The sequence below is a fragment of the Pagrus pagrus genome (assembly GCF_965226575.1).
Source record: "Pagrus pagrus genome assembly, chromosome: 10".
NCBI lineage: Eukaryota > Metazoa > Chordata > Actinopteri > Spariformes > Sparidae > Pagrus > Pagrus pagrus.
This window is the reverse complement of record NC_140194.1, coordinates 30,676,514-30,702,799: the sequence shown is the minus strand read 5'-3', so window position 1 is coordinate 30,702,799 and position 26,286 is coordinate 30,676,514. Positions and strand designations below refer to the sequence as shown.

Sequence of the window (26,286 nt, the reverse complement as noted above, 5' to 3'; positions counted from 1 at the left end):
CAGTCAATCTCTATGCTGTTGAACCTCCAGTTAAACTGTGACTTCAACTCCAATCCTCACCTGGTCTTTAGTCTCGGGTTTTGTGTTGTTGGACACTTCCTCTACATAGTTAGCTGGGAAGAACTTCTGCACTCTTCCACCATGGTCACCTTTCCACCTGTAGTAAGAAGGCAGGGCCTGTTTGTTCTTTGTTGAGCATGCCTGATGTGATGGTGCTGCCTGTGTGTGTGTGTGTGTGTGTGTGTGTGTGTGTGTGTGTGTGTGTGTGTGTGTGTGTGTGTGTGTGTGTGTGTGTGTGTGTGTGTGTGTGGACTAACCATCCATCGATCTCTTTTGATACATTGTGTATCCAAGCTCCTTTACTGAAGCTGAGCTCATCTGGCCTTTTAGCTTGGTAGCTATATATAGCCCTAACTGTACTTTCAGGCTGAAGGAGACAGAAACAATCATGAATGTACTTCATCAAAGAAAGCTGCGCAAAATAACAATCAAACAAAGCTGAATGTGTATTGTTGTGTATACACACCAGTGAGGGTTCAATCTCATTGGGTTCCACATATGTCTTCACCTCATACAGAGAGGCACAGCCCTTCCCCTGTGAACATAATCCACTGTTTGGTACTGGTCAGTGCAAACAACATGTTATTGGGTTTAAAAAAACATGTAGTACTGATATTTGCCTTAAATGTCCAATTGCAGGACTAAAACACTGAGCAAAAATAAAGATATGACTTAAAATTAAAGAAAAAAAATCAGTTTCTTTCAATCAAAAACAATTTCAAATCTGGGGACTGCCTAACTTTTAATCTGGTGAAAGTTGATAGTGAAATGTTTAAGTAGATTGTCGTGAAGTTTGGTTCAGCCATTCAAGCCTCCCTTGATGATTTGTAATCATTTTTGTGATCCTTACTTTTCCCCTAGAGCCATCATAAGGCCAACATTTCAGTTTGTGCAATATTTTGATTTAGGAACAAATACCTGCAAAACATCTGACATTCCCATAATTTCTCATCTCCGCAAGACTGCAATGGATATCTTAGATCAATGGTGAAATGTCTTCAGCTCTACAATTTGTCGATTGTTTTCATGTGTTCTGACTGTTGGTTAAATGTTTATAAAACATTTACATGTTTTAGGTCTTTCTCACTTATATTACTATATGCTGCTTCTTTGACAGGACTTTTTCCTGGCCTTTGTATATCTCCTACAGTAACTCACCATGCTGAAGCGGTCCACCAGCTCCGGGGTGACTGGGTAACGAAGCTTGATCTTGCGATATAGCGGCTTCTTCCTGAAGTAGTTGACCAGCTCCACCAGGCTCTCGAACTCTGTTGTGGTGCCCAGCAGGTACATGTTGCCTTCCTTCTGGATCCGGCAGTGTTTCACCTTACCATCACCTCTGAAAGACAGCGAACTTGATTTATATATATATATATATATATATATATATATATATATATATATACATATATATATATATAATTTTTAAAAAAACATCAAACAGGAGAAGAGAAACAAAGTCGTTATTGTAACTGCACCTGAATGTGATGGCGAAGGAGTCTGGTTCTCCTTCTCTCTGTCGGATGAGGAAGGCTCCATCTCTGGGAATCCTCAGCAGGTAATCCTCTGCTTGACCTCTGCTCAGGTTACTGTAGAACCACCTGCACAACACACACAAGGACAGCAAAATTATGTGTATGTTTGTGTGTGTGTGAGAGTGTGTGTGTGTGTGTGTGTGTGTGTGTGTGAAGATAGTTAACAAAAATCAGCATAAATACTAGTACAGTATTAAGTATTCAGTCATATGTCAGTTTAATAATTTTTAGCATGTGTATCCAGTTCCCTACAATGTATCAGACTAATGATGGTTCATATTTAACAAACCCTTCATGTATATGTGGGTTGGGCTGTGGTACAGCATCGGTGAGGCGCAGCTCAAAGTCTTGGCAGCGCAGCGGGGTTTCTCTGTAGTGCTGGATCAGGGAGTACACGCTGGGAAAGTGCAGGTTTGGTGTCAGGTAGTAGTAAGTGTGTGTCCCCTCTGAACCCGAGCGAATACGACAGTGCTGGACCCTTCCACTGCGCCTGAAATACATGCAGGAGATGTGTTTAAAGATGCAAACAGTTGCTTCAGATATATTACATCATTTGTTAAACCAAAAGCAAAGACAACAAAAACATCCTAAAGTTTGGACTTTCTATATTTCAGCTCCTGGCCAAGGTCAGGTTTTTTCTCTTCACTGGCTAGGTTTTGGATATGGTTTGGGAATTAAAGTATTACAACTTGTAATTTAATGTCAAATTGGAAAAGTAAAGTGGGTTAACACATGACAACAGGGTGGTGTAATGGGTACAAAGGTTGTTCCCAGATTGGAACAGGTTTCATCCAAAATGATGCCAAACTTACATTACTCTTAAATAAGATGGTCATCTTATCTTCCACACCCACTGGCTTATCATATACATTACATGGACCAGGTGGATAGAAGGAAATACTTTAACTGTGTCCCATTTTATATCCACATTGATTATGTTAGGTCAACATGACTCCTCAAAATAAGGCTGTGAAATGTAACAATCTTTTGACCAAAGCAATCTTTTTTTGGGAAAAAAAAAACATTCTCTGGATCATCTCATTTGAAGAAGAGGCATGTTTTCAGCCACAGCATTTGGAAGAAGCAGCCCCCCGTAATGATACTGTGTATCACACAGTTCTCGAGGGGTTTGGTTGGGATGGGCGTGAGATCAAGAAATTGGATGTAGTACCAGAAGGAGAGGGTGAAGTCTGTGACAAAGGTGTCACTCTCTCGGACCAAGAAGGTGCCATCTCTTCCTCCGGTCTCTGCACAGTAATCATAGATGAGTCGCTCGGCCATCACCCTGCCCTCCTGCATGCGACCGTGAAACCACGGCTCTGAAGTGTGCAGGTTCTGGTACTGATAATGACAAGAACAACACTGGTTTTAACATATTAAAGACATTTTCTTAGGACAACACATACTCTTTTACTTCTAATTTACATACTGTAAGTAATGTGAGCAGTTTTTATTTGTACACATGATAAAGTATACTCAATGTGGGAAAATGATCACTGTTTATATCATAATATTATCTCCAACATATTTCTGTATCAGCAGTAGCCCTGAAATGCAGGATCAGCCTTTTAATAATAACAAAACAGTCCTAATCATATCAGAAAGTGACTTCAGTTAAATGGTATTAAAGATATCCTATGTACTGTAGTGTCATGTAAACCAAAAAAGTTATGTTAACATTCAGTGTTTCTCATCATAATGCACTGTGGGGATCCTTGAGACGTAACAGAGCCTGAATGCATAAAATAAGATTTGTTTAAATATTATGACACCAGCATTGTTTACATCCATGTTTGCTGTCTTGCACTGTTCTTCTTCCATTCCTTTTGTTGATGCTTTGCTGTGTTTTTTTTGGGCTTTATCAGCACCGCCTGTCGATAAGTGGAATGGCTCGCACCTCTAACCTTACCGTTGATCCAATAAAAATCTTTTTGCATCTTTACTTTTGCAGTTGTGTTGCTGATCTCCATGATTTGATTGTGACAATTCTGGATATTTTACAGTTCACCACATAAAGCAGATTTAAATTGAAAACAATGCAATAAAATTCAACTGCAAATTTCCTCTCTCTCTTTTACCTTCCTGGGGTCTTCTTCCTCCTGCTCGTACTCCTCTGCATAGTACAACTTGTCATCAGAGATCACACAGTAGTGCCTGTTCCACCGCTGAGAAAGGGAAATGACATTTACATGTTAACTTCACATGCAAACAAGCTGCTCACAGATGGGACTTTTCAGAGCAACATGCAAATGTTTGAATTCTGAAAATTCCTCACTAAATTTTAAATATAAATTTTCTCTATATCAACAAGGGAATTTCCACAATTACACAATATTCATATGAAGTATAAGTTATTATTTCACATTGATAATGAGTTCATCTCTACAAGCATTCATATACACTCTTCAAGTGTATATGAATGCAAAATATTTAGGCAAGGGTCAAGTTTTAGGTATGGTAAGCATTTTGGTTTCTGTTTGTGGTTGGAATAATATTGACCAATCACGTTTGAGCGGGCTTCAGTGACATGCAGGTAAACGGTCTGTTCCCAGACTTAGCTTTTTATGAGGTTTTTAAGGAACACATGCAAATAAATTAAGTTGTCAACTCCAACTCCGTTCTTACGTCTCAAGTTGCTACCCAGACTGTAAACAATGGTTGCCATGCGGAAGATCAAGTTTTATCTTATAACAGCCATTATGTGTTATCCGTATATCCCAAGAAGGACTATCTGCTGACACACAGTAGCTACACGTCATGCCTACTACATGATATACCCTTGAAATGGTTAGGTTTAGGCACCAAACTAGTAGTTCAGGGTTAGGGAAAGACCTCGGGGGGTGTCATGAAGCAGTGGCTACACCAAAAGGCCCAAAACATCGTCCATCGCCCCCAGGAATTTACTGCATTTATTTGATCTTAAATTACTTTTTGCTACCATAATAATCAAATTTCCCTGCACAGTTTCAGCATGTCATATTAAATACTCCACTCATCGTTTTGGTAATGTTGCTTTTGACCAGTCAGCCTTAAATTAGTTAAAGGAGTCTTTGGTACCTTGCCATACCATCTGACCCCTCTACCAGTACCTGGTCCACAGGGTCCCAGATCTCCAGATCCCCCTGTTTCAGCCCCTTCCGGAAGTCTTTACTGGTTCCTGCTCCCTCCACACTGAGCTTCTTGTGCTGCACATGGATAACAAGAAAAGCACAGTCATAGGCATTAGTAATGACAACACAACAAACACAAAACACACACACACACTCTCTCTCTCTGTACCTTGAGTATGATCTTGCCTTTCAGCTGTGTAGGTGAAGGAAGCTGCTCAGCCATTTGCTCCACAGGTTCAATCAACAGTTTGTCTCCAAACACCTCTTTGAAGATACGAGCCATCTGACGCTGCTGCTCTAAAGGACAATGCTCCTCTATGGACAGGATCACTGGGAAACTGAGGCAGATAAACATATTCATCAAGATGTGCCGAGAGAAAGGGGCCAAAACAAGAGGCCCAAAGTGTTATAATGACCTTTTCTTAAGTCAAAAAACATTTTAAAATGCTGGAAACCACAAATTCTATCAGTAGATCATAAAACACAGAAACTATTACATGTTTAATGGTTAACTTCAAATTGAGACAAAATCAATACCATGATGTAGTTAAGTCACAGAAAATAATTATACTAAAAGAACACAGGATTCATTCGCAAGAGTAGATTCAGTAGGGTGGGAGAATAATTTACAAAACCCCGAATAAAAATCTGTGTGTGTGTCAAAGACATGGTTTTTTGGGGATTCTTACTCTGATGTGACAAATGCATGTTCATTAATAGATTTGACCACATCCTCAAACTTGATCTTGGTTGTCCTGGTCCAGCCGTGGTAGATGATTGGCTCCCCGGGCCCCTCCCAGCAATCCACTAGACAGATGCAGCACCGCACAAAACACACACACACACACACACACACACACACACACACACACACACACACACACACACACACAAGAAAAAGGCTCAAATTGAGACCAATTATGTTAATGTAACAGCAAAATGTGAAAGAAAACACATCCATGATATAAATGTAGTGCAGTGGAGCTGTTATATACTGACATTCAACACAGCGGCATCCCAGACGCAGACAGCGCACATAAGCCTCTGTGGACGACTCACTACGAAGCTGATCACCTGTCAGGTAGCTGTTGAGGAACACACAAAACAGGAGACATGCTAAATTATATTCATTTGAAAGAACTGAAATCTTGGTCATGAGTTGTTACCTCTGCTGCGGACGTTTTGTTAATTTTTTTCTTGTTGATTTATTAGCAGTCTGTTACAACTTTCGAATAAAGAGTTAATAATATGTAGCCGATGGTTTTATTCATGTTAATATATTACTGAAAATAAAGAAGCTAAATAAATGACAATAAACTCATTAAAGGAGCACTCTCGCAATTTAGTATCATGCTTCTGTTAAGTTGGCCGACTCACAGGTGAGAGATTTAAAAATCAATGGTTAAAATCAGAGGAGAAGAAGACGCCATCCTGATTTCAAAAATAGAGCAGCTTTGGTGTACGATTTCTGCTTGCATTGCATTTTAGCTCAGTTATGGCAAGATTGTAGTGAACTTATTGATCAGACGTTTCAAAATTGTTAGTCACTAGACAAATTGATAGAACTGGAGACAAAAGCATAAAAATACACAAGATCAGTCAGTATTACAGCATATTAGGGAAACAAGGGAGGAGATAGATGACATACTTGGGGGTGATGTAGAAAAAAGGCCAAGATTTGCCAAACAGACCGATCAGGCCAAAAAGCAGCCAGACTTCTGGCCAGACGTCTGCGTAAACAGCAGGCCTCTAATACAATTCATAAAATAAAGAGCCCTCAAACCGAACAATTAGTACATAAGCCAGGTGAGATTGAAAACATATTTGAGTATTATAAGAAACTTTATTCTAAACAACCATCAGCTGATGAAAAATCAATTAGAAGTTTTTTGATTCACTCGATCTGCCATCTATCGGTGAGATACAGAACAATACTATCATGTTGGAAATACAGTTAAAGAGCTGGAAGAGCTTACACCTTTACTTCTATCTTGTTTAAACTGGAACCTGAAGGAGGGCAGGGCCCCCCCATCATGGAAGGAAGCGATTATTACCATGTTACCAAGGGAAGGCAAAGAATTTTAGGCCAATTTCACTTTTAAATGTCTACTGCAAGCTATTTACTTTAATCATTTGCAAAAGATTTGAGAATTTTGTACCAGACCTGATCGAGGAAGGCCAAACTGGATTTATTATGGGGTGCCAAACACAGGACAACATTAGAGGAACTCTCCATATTATGGACAAAGCTCAAAAAAGGGGCACAATTATGTTTGTGGTTAGTTTGGATGCCAAAAGGCATTTGATAGTGTAAGTTGGGTATTTTTATATGAGGTATTAAAAGATTTGGTTTTAATGAAAATGCAATTCAGTATATTAGAACTATTTATCATGAGCCTACAGCTAGGATAAAGGTAAATGGAAGTCTGTCTAATATGATCAGGTTGGAGAGAGGGACACAACATTGGTGCTGTCTTTCTCCTATTCTCTTTGCTTTATATGCTGACCCCTTAGCACAGGCAATAGGGCAAAGTAAAGACCTGCAGGGTGTCAGTATTGGGGGGAAGAAACATGGATACTACTCAGGGTATAAATTTAATATATCAAAAACACAAATTCTTTCATTTAATTATTCCTCATCCCAACAAATGAATATAATCTTAAATGGAGCTCTAAAACAATGAAGTATCTTGGTATAACTTGAACTTTTCACTTTTCAGTGTGTATGAAACTAAAACAAAACTGATGAAAACAGCCAGAAGATGTTGAGAGGAGGTCTACCCTCCCTTTAGACTTCAGTGCCAGAATACAGACGGTTAAGTTGATTATCCTACCTCAGTTATTACATTTATTTCAATCCCTCCCAATTAATATTCCCAAAAACAAGTCCATAGCCTGGGACGAGATGAGATGATCTCTAGATTCATTATAAATAGCAAAAGGCCAAGAACAAGATTTACAACACTTCAACTGCCGAAAAATAAGGGAGGAACGGCTCTACCCAACCTTAGGAATATTTTTATGCAGCCTAACTTAGATATCCGGCCTGTTGCTGTCAACCTGACTATGAGTCTCGACGGAAAGAAACGGAAAGGGAGATACAGGGTTAACAGACCCAGATCGTGGTGGGGGATAACTATTTAATAGGGGCTCTGAGACATACTATGGACCCTATAGTAGCATTTACACTGGAAATATGGAATGTTGTAGTCGAAAAATACAAATCAAAGCTGGAGGTTCATACTCTGAGGTGGTTCGCGTATGACCCAAATTTTATGCCAGGGGTACATGACCCAACATTCAAAGAATGGGCACAAAAAGGCATAACAGCAATATGTACAAACAGAGCTTTCTCAGCTTTCTATCAATCTTTGGGGGGAAGCAGGGGGGGATTCAACGCTCTATATTAAAGCAAAATGGGAAGCAGAGTTAGAGACTCAAATAACAGATGAAGAATGGTATCAAATGTGCGAGACACAATGTAAATTACATCCACAAATTCACTAGTGTGGAAGGAATTCTGCTGGAAGAATTGAACTCCCAAAATAAAAAGCAGGCAACTTGCTCCACAACAACAGTGTTCGAGGCTGTTGGAGGCTGTGTGGGAGTAAGGATGCTGATCATTCACACATTTCCTGGAACAGTTCAAATACAAGGTCATATTGTGTAAATATAAATACAGTTATTAAATCTATTTTGGGATATGAAATCCCATATGCTTGCCCGGAAAATATGGAAATAGAAATATTGAGAATGATGTAATGAGAGAAGATCTTTCCCTGATCAAAGTTTTACTGGCAGCAAGTAAAAAAACTACGACAAGGAAGTGGTTTAATGTTAACAGCCCAAAACAGGATCAGTGGTTGGAAATTGTCCAAGAAATTTTTGTTAGGGAAATATTGACTTCCCATCTGAGAGTCAGGGAGGAAGCATTTAATGGGAAAAAAAGGAACATCTGTTTAGCTTATGACACCGACTAAATAAATGATCTAATTATAGTATAATAGTATGAATATTGAAATGTCTCCAGAAAACAGTTTTTTTTTTTTTTTTTATACTTTAATACTTTTATGTCCATTTTTGTTTGACTTATGTGTTGTTTGTTGCTGTTTATAACCTTGTGAAAACTCAATAAAAACTTGAGTGTGAAAAAAAAATTGTAAGTCACTATACATCAGATCTAAATTAAATAGTGACCAGTCAGCATCAACTTCTTCAAAGTCCCATATTGTAAAAAGTTTGTCTATTTCACATCTCTCTTGACTAAAAGGCAGGTCTAGGTGTTCTATAAATACAGTGAATGCTTAATCCATGGAGAAAAGCACACAGCCTGTAATCAAAAACAGCATTCAGCCTCACCCCCTGCATGGCCGTGGTTGAAAATGAGCATAATGATGATATGATTCACTTTGATTTACTCCATATAAAACATGTATAACTCTATTATTACTTGTATAGTGTGTGTGGAGTCATACTGACGTGTTGTGTGAGGAGCTGATCCAGTAATGGGACAAAGGGTTGTTCATGTCCAGGTTGCTGATCTCTGAGAACTTCTCGTCCCACATCGAGTTCTCTTTGGAAAACAGGAAACTGAGGAACTAGAAGTGGAGAAATGGTTCAGATTTAACAACACAGTCCCTCATTACTTATGTGATTTCTTCTAGCAATGATAATACTTCATATAACAAACAACAAAGCTTTCAGTAATATTTTAAGCCAAATAGTTCATTCTGGCCTAACACATTGAACTACATCCCTACGATTAACTATTTAGCCTGCCATTTCCATCAAATTCAGCTCACACTTTCTGCATACTGTGACCGGTGTCTAAGGCTGTTACATCTTTGCCTCTGTCACAAACAATACATGCAGGCACAGAGCAGAATACCTCGCTGACGGTGAACTCAGGATCATTGGTTTTCCTCATTGTGTCGTCGATGAAGGTGGTCATCACTTCTCTGACCTGGTTCAGATCACTGGCCCAGGATTCCTGAGGGTGAAGGGACCCAGAAGGAGAGAGAAAGATATTGAAGCCAATGTTAAAATAAATGAAACACTGTGGGACTAATAAATAGTCAATGCTAACACTATTTTGCTTATCAATTATAGGTGTCTGTCTATAGATGACATAGATAGATATAGATAGGCTATAGATGAAATTTTGTCTTTTAAAATCATAAAAATTAAATGTTTTTTTCAGCCTTTTATTCAGACTTTACAGAACCTTCTCTACTATGAGAACATAACCACTAATTATCAATAAAACAAAGAATTCAAATGAAGTTGGGATGTAGTGATTTACTTGGAATTTGATACCAAAGCATGTACCAAACATGACGACAATGCTTAATATATTGCATAGGCCAAAATCTAATGAAAATGTGATGAAATATGATGTAAAGAAAACAGAATTTGGAAACTTATGATATAACGCTAATTTCTTTATTTGAAACTTGAAAGTTAGAGGTAAGAATCTCATCACATCTTGTCTTTGGCCAAAACTAGGTTTGGAGTACCTCAAGGCTCAATTCTGGGCACTATTATTTGCCCACATGGCATTTCATCACATTTTTATGCTAATGACACACAGCTATAACCAACCCAGAAAGCCCACTGGCTTTGGTGCGCTTCGTTTCTTACAGAATTATCTAGCTGATGTAAAAAACTAGATGTCAAAAAAATGTCCTCGAATTTACTGTCATTCATCATTAAACGTATTGCTTGAAAGTGAAACATTTGATCCCGACTTAAAGGTGTAATTTGTGAGAAATGGCAAGAATTTGAAGGTAACTCTAAAACCATAGGGGGCAGCATAACTGCTGACTTGCTATTCCTTGCTGTAGCTATCTCTGGCTGAAGCGACTAGCTTGCCATTAGCTACTAGCTCAGTTACTCATGGAGCTAAGTGGCCCTTATTTATTAGCTGACTGCAGTCTGCCTGGATCACAACCGCGACCGGGCTATCAGACCCTTGCGGTACACAGTGGTATTGCAAGACGGGACAGATGTCTACAGTACAATACTGTGCAACACAGTGAATAGTTGTCTTTGACTTAAAGCCAACATTGTTGTCTTTTAACATTCTGTTGATAATGTTAGTTCATTTTTTGAATGTTTGAAACAAAAATTATGGCCATAACTTACAAATTGCCCCTTTAAATTTTAATTACAGCATCACTAAATTAGTGTATTGTTTTTATTAACTTTAACATTACAAAGATTCCACCTAGTCACCTAGATTTAAAGCTATAAGTTACATAATAGATAACACTGATTAATAAATGATGAATATAAATAATAACAGCGCTTATATGTTACGATACAAATGTTTCGGAAAGGACCGAGAGAAAGGTTGTTTGACAGGCACAAAAGAGCAAATAAATGAGTCAGACATGCAAAGTTACAACAACAGCTCTCTTGTCTGGTGTTCTAATCATTCACTGTAGATTATTTTACCTTTTGCTCGTAGATAAGGAACCGCTGGAAGTCATGGAGCAGAACTGCTGAGGCGTCTGGTTTATCTGTGTTACTGTTCAATGGAGTACAAACATGATGACAAGCTATAAATTATCGTTACAAGTTGGGTTTCATTCACATCAGGGTCTGTTAAGATCAATTAAAGAAAATGTGAGCTCACCCCAGAATGAAAGCACACGATTCCTTTTTGAACTCATCAAGGATCTGAGTTAAAAAACAAATGTGAATGAAAATGCTGGGATAACATATGTATAATAATACATGCAGTGCGTACTCACTTTGATATAATAAATTCAGACTCACCTCATTCTGCTCAAACATTATATGGTTGTACAATTTATGAAACTGCTCAAAATCCAGGCGGTCTTTCTTTGCTCCCACTTCCTGTGAAAGCACAACATAAAAACATGAATGAGAAGACAAGAGTACCTACTAAAAGTTTCTTATTTCAAATCACACAATGTCTAATCAATCGTTTTTAATTTCGAATATGTGAGAAGAGATGCAATTTTCATTGTAGAATAGATTAATTGTCCACTGGCTTTCTACGTCTATATGGTCTATGTCCCAGTATTTTATTATGTGTCAAAGGCCTGAGAGAAAGAGGTGTGCAGGACAAACTTAATAACACACAACAATGATGACGATATGGCATGAACAGAAGAGTACCTGGAATTTGTCTTTGAGAGCACGAGAGCCGGGGGTTTTGTAGTTGAGCAGAGGAAGCAGAGCCTTCAGCTCCTTCATGGAGATGCTGGTTAAAGAAAGAAAATGACAGTACGCATCCAATGTCTGCAGTAATCTTATATGGTTGTTTCTCATGATGATCTTCAATGCAGTCTAGATGTGTTATTGTCATATGTCATCTTACTGAATATAAGATGCCTAGAAAAGTCTTTTACAAAAGTTGTAATTTCAAAATACAGTTTTTACTGTTAGTACTGAAGTCAGTGAAGAGAAAAAAAAATATTATCAAGTTATAAGATTCCAGTCATAAAACACAATACTGATTTAATTTACAGTGCTACACTCAAGAAATGATCTGCCTAAAACAGTGACTTTAAGTATTTTAATAACATGTACATTTTCAAAATATTTTGAATGAACTTCGACGTACAGGGTCTTATTCAATGCAATGTTTCACGTTGAGTCAATGTAAATATATTGATAAGTCAGATCAAATTAAAACCTTGTGTTTTTTTTTCAGTTTTTACACATCAAGTTAAGGGAAACTTATACATAATGTGTTTTTCAAATGTTTATTATTGTCACATGCAAAAACAGGACCCAAATGCAGACACAGGAGCAGTCAGATCCAACACAAAAAGCGAGCTTTTATGAAAGCTGATAATTACTCAAAAAAATCAAAAAGACGACAAGCAGACAGACAGGTAACAAAAAGCTGTCAAAAAACAAACGTCAAAGGGGTAGTCCAAAAGAAACCGGTTGGGTGGAGGGGCTATGGAGGAGGCCAGTGGCAGACACTGAAGCCCTCTGGAGGCTGAACGGGAGGCCGGCAAAGAAGGCGGAGGCCCTCTGGAGGATGGCTGGGAACCACTGGTGGATGTCGGCTGGACCACTGACAGAGAAACAGGAGCTGAAGTCGTCCAGAACGCCGACTGGGTGCCGCTGGCGGATGTTAGTCGGAACGCTGAGTCTCATGTCAGCCAGGTTGCCAACTGGGAACCACTGGTTGGTGTTGGCCGTGCTGCCGACCAAGGAACAGGAACAGGAGTCAGCCGGGCCACCGACCTAGGAACAGGAACTGTAATCGACTGAGAACCAGAGTCTGATGTTGACCAGGCTGCCGACTGAGAACCAAAGTCTGACGTCGACTGGGCTGCCGACTCAGAATCAGAGTTTGATGTTGACTGGGCCGCTGACCGAGGAACGTGAAGAGGAGTAGACTGAGCCACCGACCGAGAACTAGAGTCTGACGGGACATCGGCGGACCCAGGCCGAAAAGACTCAAGAGTCACGAGATGTATCGGCCAACCCAGAAAAAGCCAAGGCATCGGTCAACCCAGAGACTGGGGTGGCGTCCACCGGAACCCTTGATGCTGGAACTGGTGTGGTGTCTGCCGGGACCCCTGACGCAGAAACAGGCAGGACGTCGGCTGGACACTGTGCAGGCTTGGCTCAGGTGCACTGGGCAGCAGTGAAGGCATTCAGCTGGGCAGCAGAGAAGCAAAATGTTGCTTTCTTGTGGGAGCCGGGCCATAGGCCAGGCAGGTCCCCCAGAAAGGAGACTTCTGGGAATCCCCGGCGAGCTCTGAAACAGTCTCTGGAAGCTAGCCGGCCAGAGGGACTGGATGAGCAGGCTGGTTTCTAACAGGCCTTTCGAAGGGTGAAGCTGGGGCTGAGAGCCGGGTGCCCGGGATGAGGGTTGGCAGATTCCATGCTAAGCCCAGTGTGGGAGCTCGGACGCTTGAGAGTAGTAGGCTGAGAATCAGTCGAACTTTCAGTGGTGTTTAAAAGTCTTCACCCAACTCTGGCAGAAAAAAGTTTTGAGGACACTCTCTGTGTACCATATTTAGGGCTTCTTGTATAAACTCCTTGGACAGGGCCCTTCTCTAATAACCTTGGATGCAGAGGAGGGTATAAGATGGATCAAAAATTTCCTCTTTAAACAGGGCATCCACTGGGTCCATGGTTGGTTGGTCCTTACTGTCACACGTGCAAAAACAGGACCCAAATGCAGACACAGGAGCAGGCAGATTCAACACAAAAAGCGAGCTTTAATGAAAGCTGATAATTAGTCCAAAAAATCCATAAGAAGACAAGCAGACAGACAGGTAACAAAAAGCTGGCAAATAAAGGGAAAGAAGAAAACAGGAGGGAAGACAGAACACTGGAAAAGGGCAAAAAACAAAACACACAACCGGAAAAAAAATGTAAAACACACACACAATGAACCAAAATAACAGGACCGTGCCAGTTATTCAAGTATAACACATAAAAGTAATGCATTTCAAATTGGTTATTTATAAACAGATCATACACGTACAGTACCTGTTTGTTTTGGTCTGGTTGACAGAATACATCTGCTTCCTCAGCCAACTGCAGGGAAAATAACAAAGACAGATCACTGACCAGACGTGCTGTCTTTATCAGTAACTATGTGTGTGTGTGTGTGTGTGCGCGCGTGTGCGTGCATGTGTGTGTGTGTGTGTGTGTGTGTGTGCGTGCGTGTGTGTACCTCTCTATAAGAACTGGAGTCGGAGCAGCCAGTGTCTCCTGCCTCAGTAATTCGAGTCCTATCAGCCATTTTTGTGCTTCTTCCACAGAATCAGCTGGAAATTGAGCAATACAGACAGTAATGTATTACTGTACTAAACAAACTTTGTGGGAGGATGAGCAGTGAATCTTTCTTTACACAAGGAGTACTGTTCGATATTTCAACATACTGCATCAAAGCAGTAGATGTGACCTTAAAGTTAAAATTAAACTAATAATTGGCACATTCATATCATGTTACAGTAGTATGAATGTATCTGTTTGTTCTGTGCTCCACTGTGTTTCTGAGAGTTGTTTACTGTGTATACAACTCTCTACTGGACATGGAATCATTTTCTCTTCATGTAAATCTATAAAGAGAACACTTCTACATTTCTGTAAAAGTGCTTCATTAGAGAGTTGGAGTTAGGACTTAGCCTAGCTTAGCATAAAGACCAGAGGCATGCCTGCTCTGTTCAGAGGGGAAAATATGTAAACCAACAACTCTAAGGCTAACTGATGAACACATTGTGTCTTGTTCATTTAACCTGTGCACAAACCGAAAGCTACAAACTGAAATATGTGGTTGCCTAAGCTAGGCTAACCACATCTCGATCTCACTCTATAACAGAACAATAAGCATATTTTCCAAAATACTTGATTATTCCATTCAATTTGAAAATCAGCATATTGGAGGTTTTCATTCAAAATTCTGTGATTGGCCTCAAAAAAATCAAACATATCCAAGACATATTAATAAATGTACTAAAAGTTTAAACAGAGTACTACAGAAATACACCTTTCATGAAATGTAATTAGAACATGTTATCTGGTCTGAAGTTCAGAAACACACATAAACAAAGAGCTCACCTCCCAGACTGAGGGTGTTGAGAACAAACTGTGAGCCGTAGAAAATAGTGAAGCAGGTATCTTCATCGTGTTTGTCCTTGCCATCTTTGAAACGCTCAAAGTCCTTGGAGTTTCTCCCCGGACGAACCTCTCTGATCTCAAACAGGTCCACTGAAACACGGCACACATATTTCTGGTTGTTATTATTGTTGAAGGAGATGATTTGCTTTTGTAAATCATACCTGCTGGGGAAGACCACTTCATCTATAGTCAGGATCACATGACACAAGTAAAATTTTAAAATGGTTCTTTTTTTTTCTATTTCACACATTTGCAGCTCCCTGCCTCAGTTAGTGTTCTGTAGGGGATGGTAATTTTCACACTTCGACACACTGTGATGTTGACAAGTTCAATACACTGAAACATGGACACTAACATGCACACTAGTATCTAAACAGTGGGCTAGAGGCTCCACTGCTACAGTACTGTAATACCGGTTCTCAAGATATTAACAGCAGCCTGTATAATTGAGAGAGAGTGAAACTACTGGTAGGGTCACGTGGATGCTTATGTGCTTGCATGTGTTTGTGTGTGTGTGCATGATACAAACAGAATTAGAGCGCACAACTATTTCTTCAAAGCTTTACCAGAGGCAAAAAAAACTCCACACGATACCTTTAAAGGAATATAAATGGGTTCAGTCAGACAGATAATTAGTCAGTAACAATAACTGTGTTTGGAAGTGATGACAGATACCATCAATATGCATATAATGTAAATATACAGTAACGTTTATATTGGTCCTTGTTATAAGCACTAAGCACACAGTTTATAGACTCTTTAGGAACATTAATAAAGGTTTTATGCATTTCCTTTGATTGTTTATAATCATATTAAAAACACAAATTGAGTTTAACTAACTTACCTATCATGTCATTATTAAATCTTTTAGACAACATTTTTTTGTTGAATGTTAAGTTCAGACATACTTTATTATGCATTTATAAGCTGTTAATTATGCACTTATTGTACTCACTCATAGATACCAGCCAGCTAAATATGCCTGTTTTTTCTTCATCAAGAGCCATGTGTTATTCCCTGAGAAATGAACTTAAATCTGGACAAACGCTCTATGTCATGATGTCATAAGTGCAAAAGTGATCCGTCCTTTTATCTGGATCCACACAAAAAATTACGGGCTGTATTTTGTGCCGAGACCCATCCTCCATCCGAGTTTCATGGAAATCTGTGAAGTTGTTTTTGTGTAATCCTGCTGACAAACCAACCAACAGGCCAACAAACAACCCAACCAGTGGACACGGGTGACAATATGACCTTCTTGGTGGAGGTAGTTATGCAAAAACTTTCCAGCGAGTTGGTTTTAATGGGGAGGAGATTTTGTCAGTGTTTTAAAAATACTTCATACTCACAGACACCATCAGTCTTGTCTGCAGTGCGTGTCCATGCCACCTGCCGGGTTTCCATGATGACCTGCACAGTGAGCCGCTCCGCCTTCTGCCGAAACACTGTCATGACCACGCCCATCTCCATGTCCCGTTTGATGACGATCTTCTTGTACTCTGTCATCTCGCCCTGCTGCCCCCAACAAGCCATCTCTGCAGCTGAGAGGGGACGGAAGAGACAGAGAAATGTTCATTCACTGGCAGTCGACAACTGTGTAAAAGGCTTAGATCGCGAAGGGTTCTTGAGTACCTACAAGATTTAAAAAAGTCATATCACCTAATTATTATTATTATTATTATTACTTTTAATATCATTAACACTCATATCTTAATAACTAATGTTGTTATTACTGCTGTGGCTGCTCAACCCCCCCCCCGAAACTGCTATTCTAATTCTAGTAATAGTGCTATAATAGTGCCCCTAAATAAACTTGTCATTTGTGAACACGTACAAATCGAATTACGTCAAGGCAATGTTTTAATGACCTCTAAACTTGGCGATCAAGTTTTACCAGACAGTTGTACACAAATTTCTGCTTTTTTGCTGCTTTGCTTCCAATGCTAATGTAGGCTACAGCATACAGATATCTTTTTTAACGGATTAGGGCTTTTGGCACCTTACAGTAACATAGCCAGCAGCCTAAGTGTAAAATGATCTTCCTGTGACACATCTATGGGTCCTGCAATAGCCTTAAAACCACAAGTGCAACTGCAGACAAACCTCCCCTTGCAACAGCATGAATCTAACTGAACTAACAAACCAACTGAACTCAACACCTGAAGAGTCACAAAATCCAAAGATCACTGTGGAATGATCTCAGCATAAATGATGAGTTGTATTCATTTGGGGTGCCCTATACATTTCATCACGTAGTAAACTCTGTCTAAAAACACTAGTTTAGTGGTGAATGGATGCCGCTTGTGTATCGTTTTGAAAGTTGCTTTGAACACTTTTTTTTTAGAGAGGACAGGTTTTTGTGTGGTGTTTTAAATAAGAATTACTATAGGACTTGTTTTGTTTTATTGATTTCATTGCTTTGGCACTCCACCTCCCTCCTTTCCTCCCCCACATTTTGTGAGTTAAGTTCATCCTCAATAAAGTATTTTTCTTTAATCGTTAAATTGTCTTGTCTCGATCCTTGATTTGTCGTGTTGCCCGTCCCTGTTCCCCCTGGACATAACAAAGGGACGTAACAATCATTGTTAAAGTACTTGGCATTTAACGTTATGTTCCTTAATACGTTTTACTCTTCATGGCAGCCAGACAAAAATGTATAACATCTCTTTGTCTCGTTTTTCATCATACACTTTGTGGTGGCACAGTCATTATATAGTAATATCATTTTTAAAAATGATTGGACTTTATGTACATCTTGAAACATAAATTCCCTTGTCTCTTCCAACATGGTGAAGACATTATTTTCACAATATTCAAAATAAGTCCAGCCAAACATTGGCAATTTATTTAGTTATATTAAGCTCCTCTTCTAAATAACAAACTCTGAAGACATTTCTACAGAAGACTATGCAACAGTTATATCTTTTGAGGAACGATGATTGTGAATATGGATGAAAATTTCTAAAGGTAAACACATAAACCAAGAAGGCAATATACACTGATCAGCCACAACATTAAAACCATCTGCTTAATATTCTGTTGGTTCCCCTTGTTTAGCTAAAACAGCTCTGACCCGTCAAGGCATGGTCATAAGACTTCTGGGGGTATCCACAGATCAGATTTGTTCCGACGCTTCCCACAGATGCTTGATCAGATTGGGTTTTGGGGAATTTGGAAGCTGGGTAAATGCCTTGAGCTCTTCTACATGTCCCTCAAGCCATTCCTGAGCAGTGTTTGTGGTGTGTCAGGGTGCATGGTCCTGCTGGGGGGCACTGCCATTGGGGAGTGCCCTTGCCATGAGGGGGTATACTTGGCCCGCAACTGTGTTTGGATGGGTGGTGCGTATCAAGTGGCATCCACATAGGTGCCAGGACCCAAGGATTCTCAGCCAAACATTGCATTGTAACTAAATTATCAATGTTATTCATATCACCTGTTGGTGGATGTAATGCTGTGGCTGATTGGTGTAAATGTGTAAGCAGGCACTTGGACCACAAAACTTCAGTATTAATGATTTATTTATTTCACCGGCAGTTTCTCTGCTGAAAGCGTGATCAATGAATCCCTACTTGCCCAACTCTGCACTCTGTCATACTTAGCTGAGAGTACCTGAACTGAGTCAGTTCAGTCAAGATGACAGAACTACCTTGTTTTCTGTAACACATGACAATCTTAATTTCCCATATTACGTGAGGATTAACAGTCCTCCTAAAATCCGTAGTTCTGACGAAAGCCAGTCTTCTTATGGTCACCAAGAATTAGGATCTTTTTTGCCATGGCTGCCATTTTGGTCTCAGTCTGGGTCTCATGGAGTCATATACATGCACATTACCTGTGTTCTCACCTCCTTCTTTAATATTCCCTTTGATTATTTTTCAGATTATTATTATTATAAAAGGTCCAAAAACAGGGAAATATTTCCATTGTAATTTCTCAGATCTGAAAGAGGCATCTTCCAATTCCAATTCCAATCACTGTTTTCTGCTGATCAAATAACAGATTTCAATCAATTGTTTCCACTCTTCTAGACACATTCTGGTTTTGACAGAGCCAAGAAACAATCGAAACCTAAAACCAACATCCTTAATGTAGCTCTTCTGCACTATTTCCACCACACTTAACCACCTCACATTCCACTCCTACAGAACTTTTGTCAGTAGCGCTGCTTTCAGACACAAACTGAGCTGTGCGGTGACTCATTCATCTCGTTTCACTGTGTCTGGATTCAGGAAACTGACGTCACTTCAAAGGTTCTGATGAGTGGGTGGAAGAACAGAAAATCCACAGTATCTCTAATTTTGGTTGACACAACCTTTTATAGCTCAAGCTCATTTATAGAATCTATTGACTCAAACGGAGCTGAAAATGTGCTTTAGTGATCCTTTATTGATATTGATATTATACATACATACACACAAACACAACCACACACACACACACACACACACACACAATGTATATATTGTTGTTTTTGGTATGACTGTTGAAGGACTTTGATCATTTGACATGCCTCTGAATTTCCATGTGTTTTGAAGTGTGAAGGAGGTCACTACGTGGCACTAGAGAAGACCGGGTAATTACATGTTACGTTTAAGAATGTCAAGCATTGACTGCACCATGAAAATTTCATGTGAATGAAATAATGATTGTTAGACAAGGCTTACTTCCTGCTGCCATCTGGTGTAATAAAATATACCTCCTAACTGGCATGTAGAAGTGTTTTGTGCAGGACTCTGATCAAACGTGACATTTTGGACAGACTGGACCATTTACACAGAAGTTCTAACAACATCCTGTTTCATGGTGAATAATTTCTTGCTACTGCATAAGCATCCAATTAGAGCTCACCATATACCATCATGACAGCCTTAAGGATTTAGGAGGAGCACTTAGAAGGAAAAAAAACATGTTATTTCCCATTGCCACTAGGTGGTGCTGCAACTATAAGCAACATTTGGCATGTTAATGTATTCGGGCCAGTACCCTTATCAAACCAGTAAAGTTTGGTGCAGATGTGAAGGTAGAGTAACATCAACTTCCTGTTTCAAGGTGATTCATTGACCTTTGCTGCACCACCACGGCCAAACCCTGAATCTTAGGTGTGTTCTCAGCATGTCTGAGGTGGCTGTGGTCATTAAACGTTAAATTATTGTATTTTATAATCGTAAAAGAAAGGTCATTTCGTGCAGCCACTCTGGGACGCTGTGACTGTAAGCAAATATTGGTATGTAAAAGTATTCAGAATGGGACTCTTATCAAACGTGGGGACTTTTAATAACTTGTCATCACAAAGATGTTAGCTGTAGGAGGAGTTTGTCAAAATACAACACATGCAAATTGCTAAAAATGAGCGGTAGAGTTCAAAATGGCTGACTTCCTATTGAGTAGTGGCACCAAGAAAGCTTCTTGTAGATGTAAGTGCGGATAGACAAGTGCACCATATTTCATGCATGTACGTCAAATTAGCCGCAAGGGCTGTTGTAAGACGTTAAGAAAAATTTCCTGTTGCCACTCGGTGGCGCTATGACTGTAACAGAATATTGGCATGTCAATGTCTTCAGGCAAGGACTCTTATCCAACATGTGAAGTTTGGGGCAGATTTAACTATGTTCAGTGGAGCTCTAGCAATTCCCTGTTTTATGGCGCCACATCATTGATATGAATGATATTATTCTCATTTTAAGACCATTTAAACCTTCTGTTTAATGATAATATAATAGCATAATGATGCAAGTATAACCCTTCAAAGAGTAACAAATATCTTAATAATAACTAATAATATCTTCATTATTTCAGAAAAAATAAATGGACTATCAGGTTCTGTTAACAAAAAGCTCATGTAAACACAACATGTAATATCAAGGCCAGCACAAATAATTGCATTCATACACATATTGTTGTTAAAAAGTGCACGGTAAGAAAAGATATGTACAATAAAATCGAGAATATAACTGTCATGACAGGTCTACTGAGAAATCCTGTAGCAATACCAATAGCATCTGTAAACCAATAGCATCTATTCAATAGACCCTACCTATCGGGTTGACACAGACAGGTAAACACAGGTAAACATTTATTCATAACATATCAATAACTTAATGATGAACATAATAATTTTGAATTGGTACCTTCAGTATCTGGATAAAAAAAAGAATCTGAAATAAGGTGTGCCAACAGACAGAACTGCAGAGCGAAAGAGAGTTTTTTAGGGAACTAATCTATTCTATAGCCATACTGTGCCATCAGTGCCACAGAATACTGTATACAGGGTCATAAATTGGTAAAATGAGTGGAGTTCCCCTTTAAAATACAAATGAAAGACATATTATCTGATACCCTGTACTACCCCTTGCTCTCTTGTTTACTGGTGTTTCTATGTGTCCTCTCCAGCTGTAGGTCACCCGCTTTTCCTCACATACAAAAGTAGTATTAATATCAGATGCAAATATAAGAGTTCATATCCTGTTGTGACCATGCTCTCTTTGTGCCTGAGTTCATTTTATTATTATCAGCCTACAGCCTTTGCTTTAATACGATCACTTCTCTTTAGTTAATCATTTATTCTATATACAGTATTGGTATATTGCATCATTATTTTGAGGGGTAAAGTAAGACGGGTAAAAGTGTATGTTCCCAAGGACACTGTCTTTAACTTTGCACAAAACAGGTTAATAAAAGAGCTGTTACTAAAAGTTTCCCACCATCTTATCGGCAAATGTTTGTCAGTAGGTTTGGGATACTTTGGCACAGTGCAATTTCATGGCTCAAAGAGACTAGGGATATGTAGTTCAGCGATGAAAAAAAAAAGTCATGTGCACATGACTTGTGGAGGTTTTCAACCTGATTCGCCACAATACCTAATATTTAACTTGCAAATGACCAGAGAGATATCAAAAACAAAACAGTGGCACAGGGGGAGCGCTGTCTAATTTAACTGAATTATGATTCAGATATGTTGAAATATCAATAACAAGGTATTGTGGAGAGTAGAGAATAGAACAGAAACAATTCAGAATGAAAGGCAAGATGGAAATGAAGAGAAAGTTGGTGCAAAAAAAAAATCACTTGGCACAGGGGCCACATTCTTTAAATCTAATGTGATTGAAAGAAATGCTTTAATACTTCTTACTATGAAAAGGCATATATAAAGAAATACTGCATAATTTCATGTGCAGATTAATATCTTGCTTAATTTGGATGATACTGGATTGAATTCCACTTTATTGTCATTGCACAGGGCGAAAGTTCCAAGACAAGGAAATGCAGTTACAATAATAATATATGTATACTGTTGGTAATATTAATACATGTGAATCCAAATGTTTATTGTGTGAATAACCATTTTTTGCCTTCATCTATGCTTATATTAAGACCAACAACGCAAAACCTAACAAGCGTTCTTCAGTGTTCTGAAGGGAAATTAATCATTTACTGACATTATTAGACAACTATTCCCCCGTTTTTTCCGGCTGAAACCTTTAGAGGGGACTGTCCCAGCCTTAATCAGACTGACAAATTTCTTCATACCAACACAGCAGCGATACTTAACACAAATACTGTTCCATTACAGCCATATGTGTTCATGTCACACATGAACAAACACACATGCTTCAGGACAAATAAGAAAATTAGGATGTGATGATCCACTGTGTTGAATTTTAACAGAGCAATGCTTATATATACTCACAAATACACCGTCAAACTCTGCGGTCGAGCTAAACAAGATCAGATTTCATGGGAAGTTCATCTGAATTGCACCGGATATCTACTGAAGTCAACATGCTAACCAGCTAGCCCCAGCCCATCCTATCCAACGCTCCTGTGCTAGCAATGTAAAGACCAACATTCCCCTGGTTCTCTGAGCTCCCAGTCTGGACCTCTAGCTGCACAGCTAACTGAGCTAACTAGCTAACAGCAGCTACTGTTAGCAGCAGTTAGCTGTTACTCTGGTGATATCTTTTTCTTTTGAGTATGAATTCAAAAGGTGGCAATTCTTGCAAATGGTACCTTTAAAATAAAAAAACAAAAACATAGGCAGAAATATACTCAATGGTTAAATTAAAAAACTGTTAAAATGCCAGAAGATAAGATGACAGTGACAACAGGGTGACAAGTGACAAGCTAAACTTTCACCACAGTTTACTGACTATCCACTACAATTTTGTGTTTTTATCACTGTAGTTTTAGATCAAAGTTGAAAGTGAGCTGTGTGTATAATAACTCATAGGCTATGTATTAACAATAAATGCAAATAACAGATATCACTACATGATTTTAATGAATCTTTACATTAATATATATTTTTTTAAATAACACTGAATAACAGCATTGGATATAAAAGTAGAGAAAAGAAAGATTTTCCCTCATACAAAGACAAAGTGTTAGAGTGCATGTAGCTACAGTCCTGCAAGTGCACAATGAGTTTGCCCACCTAAATGTAACAAAGTCAGAAGAAACATGTGAATGGCTTGGGTGTGCCAACTCTTTTTGTATCAACACTGAATAAAAAGATAACTGTATATGTGGCACAAAAAGAGTTTGCTTGTAAACCTGCAGCAAAAAAAGAAGCACACGTACTTGACCCATGGCTAGGCTATTATAGTCCTAGTTTGGAGTATGGAGCAAGGAAAATTCAATGTTCAGGAAATTAACAGTTTCATACGTTGTTACACTCTGGTGACTTTATGATGTTATACAGTAAACTAAACGCATCGTCCCCACATGAGGACATTTTTTCCAAAAACTACTTCCTATTCAAAGATGATGCTTCGTTTCTATACTTATCAGGTCCTACTGATCCCAAACAACTAGCAGAAATTAAAAATGCATACCAAACAAGAGCTCAGGAGGTGAAAGGTGTCATTTGTAAGAAATGGTCACAATTTAAAGGTAGTTCCACGATACAGGGAGCAGCAAAACCACTAGCTGCTGCTCACCATACTCGCTACTACTTGCTGTAGCTATATTTACCTGTAGCAACTAGCTGCGGTGAGCAAGCAGCTTAGTTAGCTGAGGAACTATGTGGTTCTAATAGCTGACTGGAGTCTGCCAGTACGGCAATCACGGATAAAGAGGGAGTCACTGTGGGAAACGGAAAATATCTCAGCATAACTTCAGCCTAACCAATACTCCATTTTTGGGGGCCAATGCAGTGATCCCTCTAATGTGGTTATCAAATGCTTTTGATGCAGAAATGTAATGGAGACAGAACATCTCAGTTTTATTACATTTATTAAGTTGTACAAATAGGAAATACTCAAGTAAAGTACATTTAGCACAGTACTTGATTAAATGTACTATGTAGCATTCCACTGCTAGTTGTTGCTAGTTCATCGCGTTACCTCAACGCACTGTTCAGTGTGTGTACTGACTTCAGACGGGGTGCGTGAAAACACTTTTAGCTTAAAAACAGTGTGAAAACAAATTTTCAGATCAATTTGGGATCTCAGGGCTTCTGGAGACTGGATCACGTTGGATGGGCTGTATGGAGACATTTAATGTTTCGGGGTTTTTTTTCTGTTTTTTCGTTGGGTTTTGTTCATATTAAAGTCCTCGTCTAGGAGGAGCGAGGCTCCACAAATGATTTGTGCTGGTCACCCGACATTCCATCACATGGCGGTGAGTAGATACTGACTGAATTTTCTCTTTGTGGGTGAGATGTTCCTTTAACTAGCAGTTAGGCTATATGACAGTGCATCTCAGGCAATGTTGCTGTGTAATGCAAAAGTAATGTAACAAGACAGTAACAAATTACTTCCTACAGGGAGTGAATAAGTATAACAGTAACTTTCTTTTTTTTAAAAGTAACTATTAACGTGTTATATATGACTTTTGAGAAACTGTTTGTGTTAGGTTGTATTCTAGCTTAAGGGACATAGGTTGAAAACTGTCTGTTTACTGTGTCCACTGTGAAGTTTTAGGCTGTATGGACTTTTTACCAAGCCCTCGTTGTTCAAACCATGATAATGTGTAAGTGATAATAGAAAAAGGTTCAGTAGCACTTTGTATATGGCGACAGTGATGTGGGAAAACAAGCCTACATCCTTGTGTCAGCATATTGCACTTGGTTATGCTTCCACCTTTCATACATTATTGTTTTTCCTGTTTAACTAAGCTTTCATATGGTAACTCCAGAACCTGTTGTTCAGGGTGATCTGTGGAACAGGTGCAGGTGGAACAGTAAAGCGCCTCTTCGGGATCACTACAGGCTGTGACAGCACACAGGACTGAGCCCATGCTGTGGAGCCGCCTGGTCAGACACACATCATCTGCAGCCCAGCAGATATGCAGCCAGTAAAAAGCGGATTTCCCCTCTTCTCGCTTTACTCTGTCACACCACGGGCACTTCAACACAAACTGAGAAAAAGCATTTTAAGAAGGTCAAAGACTTACCTTTACAAGTGATCGACTCTCTTCAGCTCGAGTTAGCGCTGGTGTTTTATCAGATCATGATTTGAAAGTTATGAAATGAAGCTAGAGAGGATGTAGAATGTTGACAAAAAAGGCCAGCCGCAAAACGGTCAGTTCCTCTATCTGTGTGTACAAGGAAGTAAAAGTTAACTTGCATTATAGGCATAGCCTGCAAGTTATAAAAAAAAAAAAAAAAAAAAAAAAAAAGGCCGGAAGCAGGACGGTATCTATGCAAACTACACCGCGCAGGAGGCATCGGGTCTGTGTGGGCTGTGTGTTCGGGGTGAACACTAACGTTGTGTTCAGAATACATGTTTTGGACCGAGTTGTACCTTCTCCCACTGTCGGTGACAACAGCCCGCTCTCACAGCAGCCTGAGCACCCGGCGACATGTTGGACAGGTAGGCTGCTTCTTAAAGAGGGCAGCTGAAAGGTCCGGTACCGCGGAGGAGTCGGTCCGGAGAGCACGAACAGTCCCTTCATTCACTGAGACAGTCCCGCTTATTTCACATGTGAGAAGGACGAGCATGTTCACTATCTGTTATCAG

At 39.3% G+C, this 26,286-nt stretch overlaps 1 protein-coding gene across 2 annotated transcripts in view; it reads right to left on the bottom strand.

The window, feature by feature from the left end:
- The window catches only part of plcg2 (phospholipase C, gamma 2), a 41,250-nt gene extending 15,407 nt beyond the window's left edge, over positions 1–25,843 (bottom strand). Inside the window, exons 1-23 of one of the 2 annotated variants that reach the window (XM_084365168.1) lie at positions 25,721–25,843; positions 16,678–16,869; positions 15,269–15,418; positions 14,382–14,475; positions 14,195–14,242; positions 11,852–11,936; positions 11,486–11,566; positions 11,343–11,386; positions 11,162–11,234; positions 9,594–9,695; positions 9,185–9,303; positions 5,705–5,790; positions 5,395–5,512; positions 4,875–5,043; positions 4,685–4,780; positions 3,674–3,760; positions 2,767–2,936; positions 1,885–2,085; positions 1,539–1,661; positions 1,219–1,399; positions 527–595; positions 318–427; positions 61–157 (exon numbers count right to left, since the gene is read on the bottom strand). In XM_084365168.1, the coding sequence (XP_084221294.1) occupies positions 61–157; positions 318–427; positions 527–595; positions 1,219–1,399; positions 1,539–1,661; positions 1,885–2,085; positions 2,767–2,936; positions 3,674–3,760; positions 4,685–4,780; positions 4,875–5,043; positions 5,395–5,512; positions 5,705–5,790; positions 9,185–9,303; positions 9,594–9,695; positions 11,162–11,234; positions 11,343–11,386; positions 11,486–11,566; positions 11,852–11,936; positions 14,195–14,242; positions 14,382–14,475; positions 15,269–15,418; positions 16,678–16,861 (2,487 nt within the window). In that variant the 5' untranslated portion in view covers positions 16,862–16,869; positions 25,721–25,843. Of the gene's footprint in view, positions 1–60; positions 158–317; positions 428–526; positions 596–1,218; positions 1,400–1,538; positions 1,662–1,884; positions 2,086–2,766; positions 2,937–3,673; positions 3,761–4,684; positions 4,781–4,874; positions 5,044–5,394; positions 5,513–5,704; positions 5,791–9,184; positions 9,304–9,593; positions 9,696–11,161; positions 11,235–11,342; positions 11,387–11,485; positions 11,567–11,851; positions 11,937–14,194; positions 14,243–14,381; positions 14,476–15,268; positions 15,419–16,677; positions 16,870–25,720 lie in introns of those variants that run through there. The other variant, XM_084365169.1, reaches the window with a different exon arrangement.
- Positions 25,844–26,286: the final 443 nt, after the last annotated feature.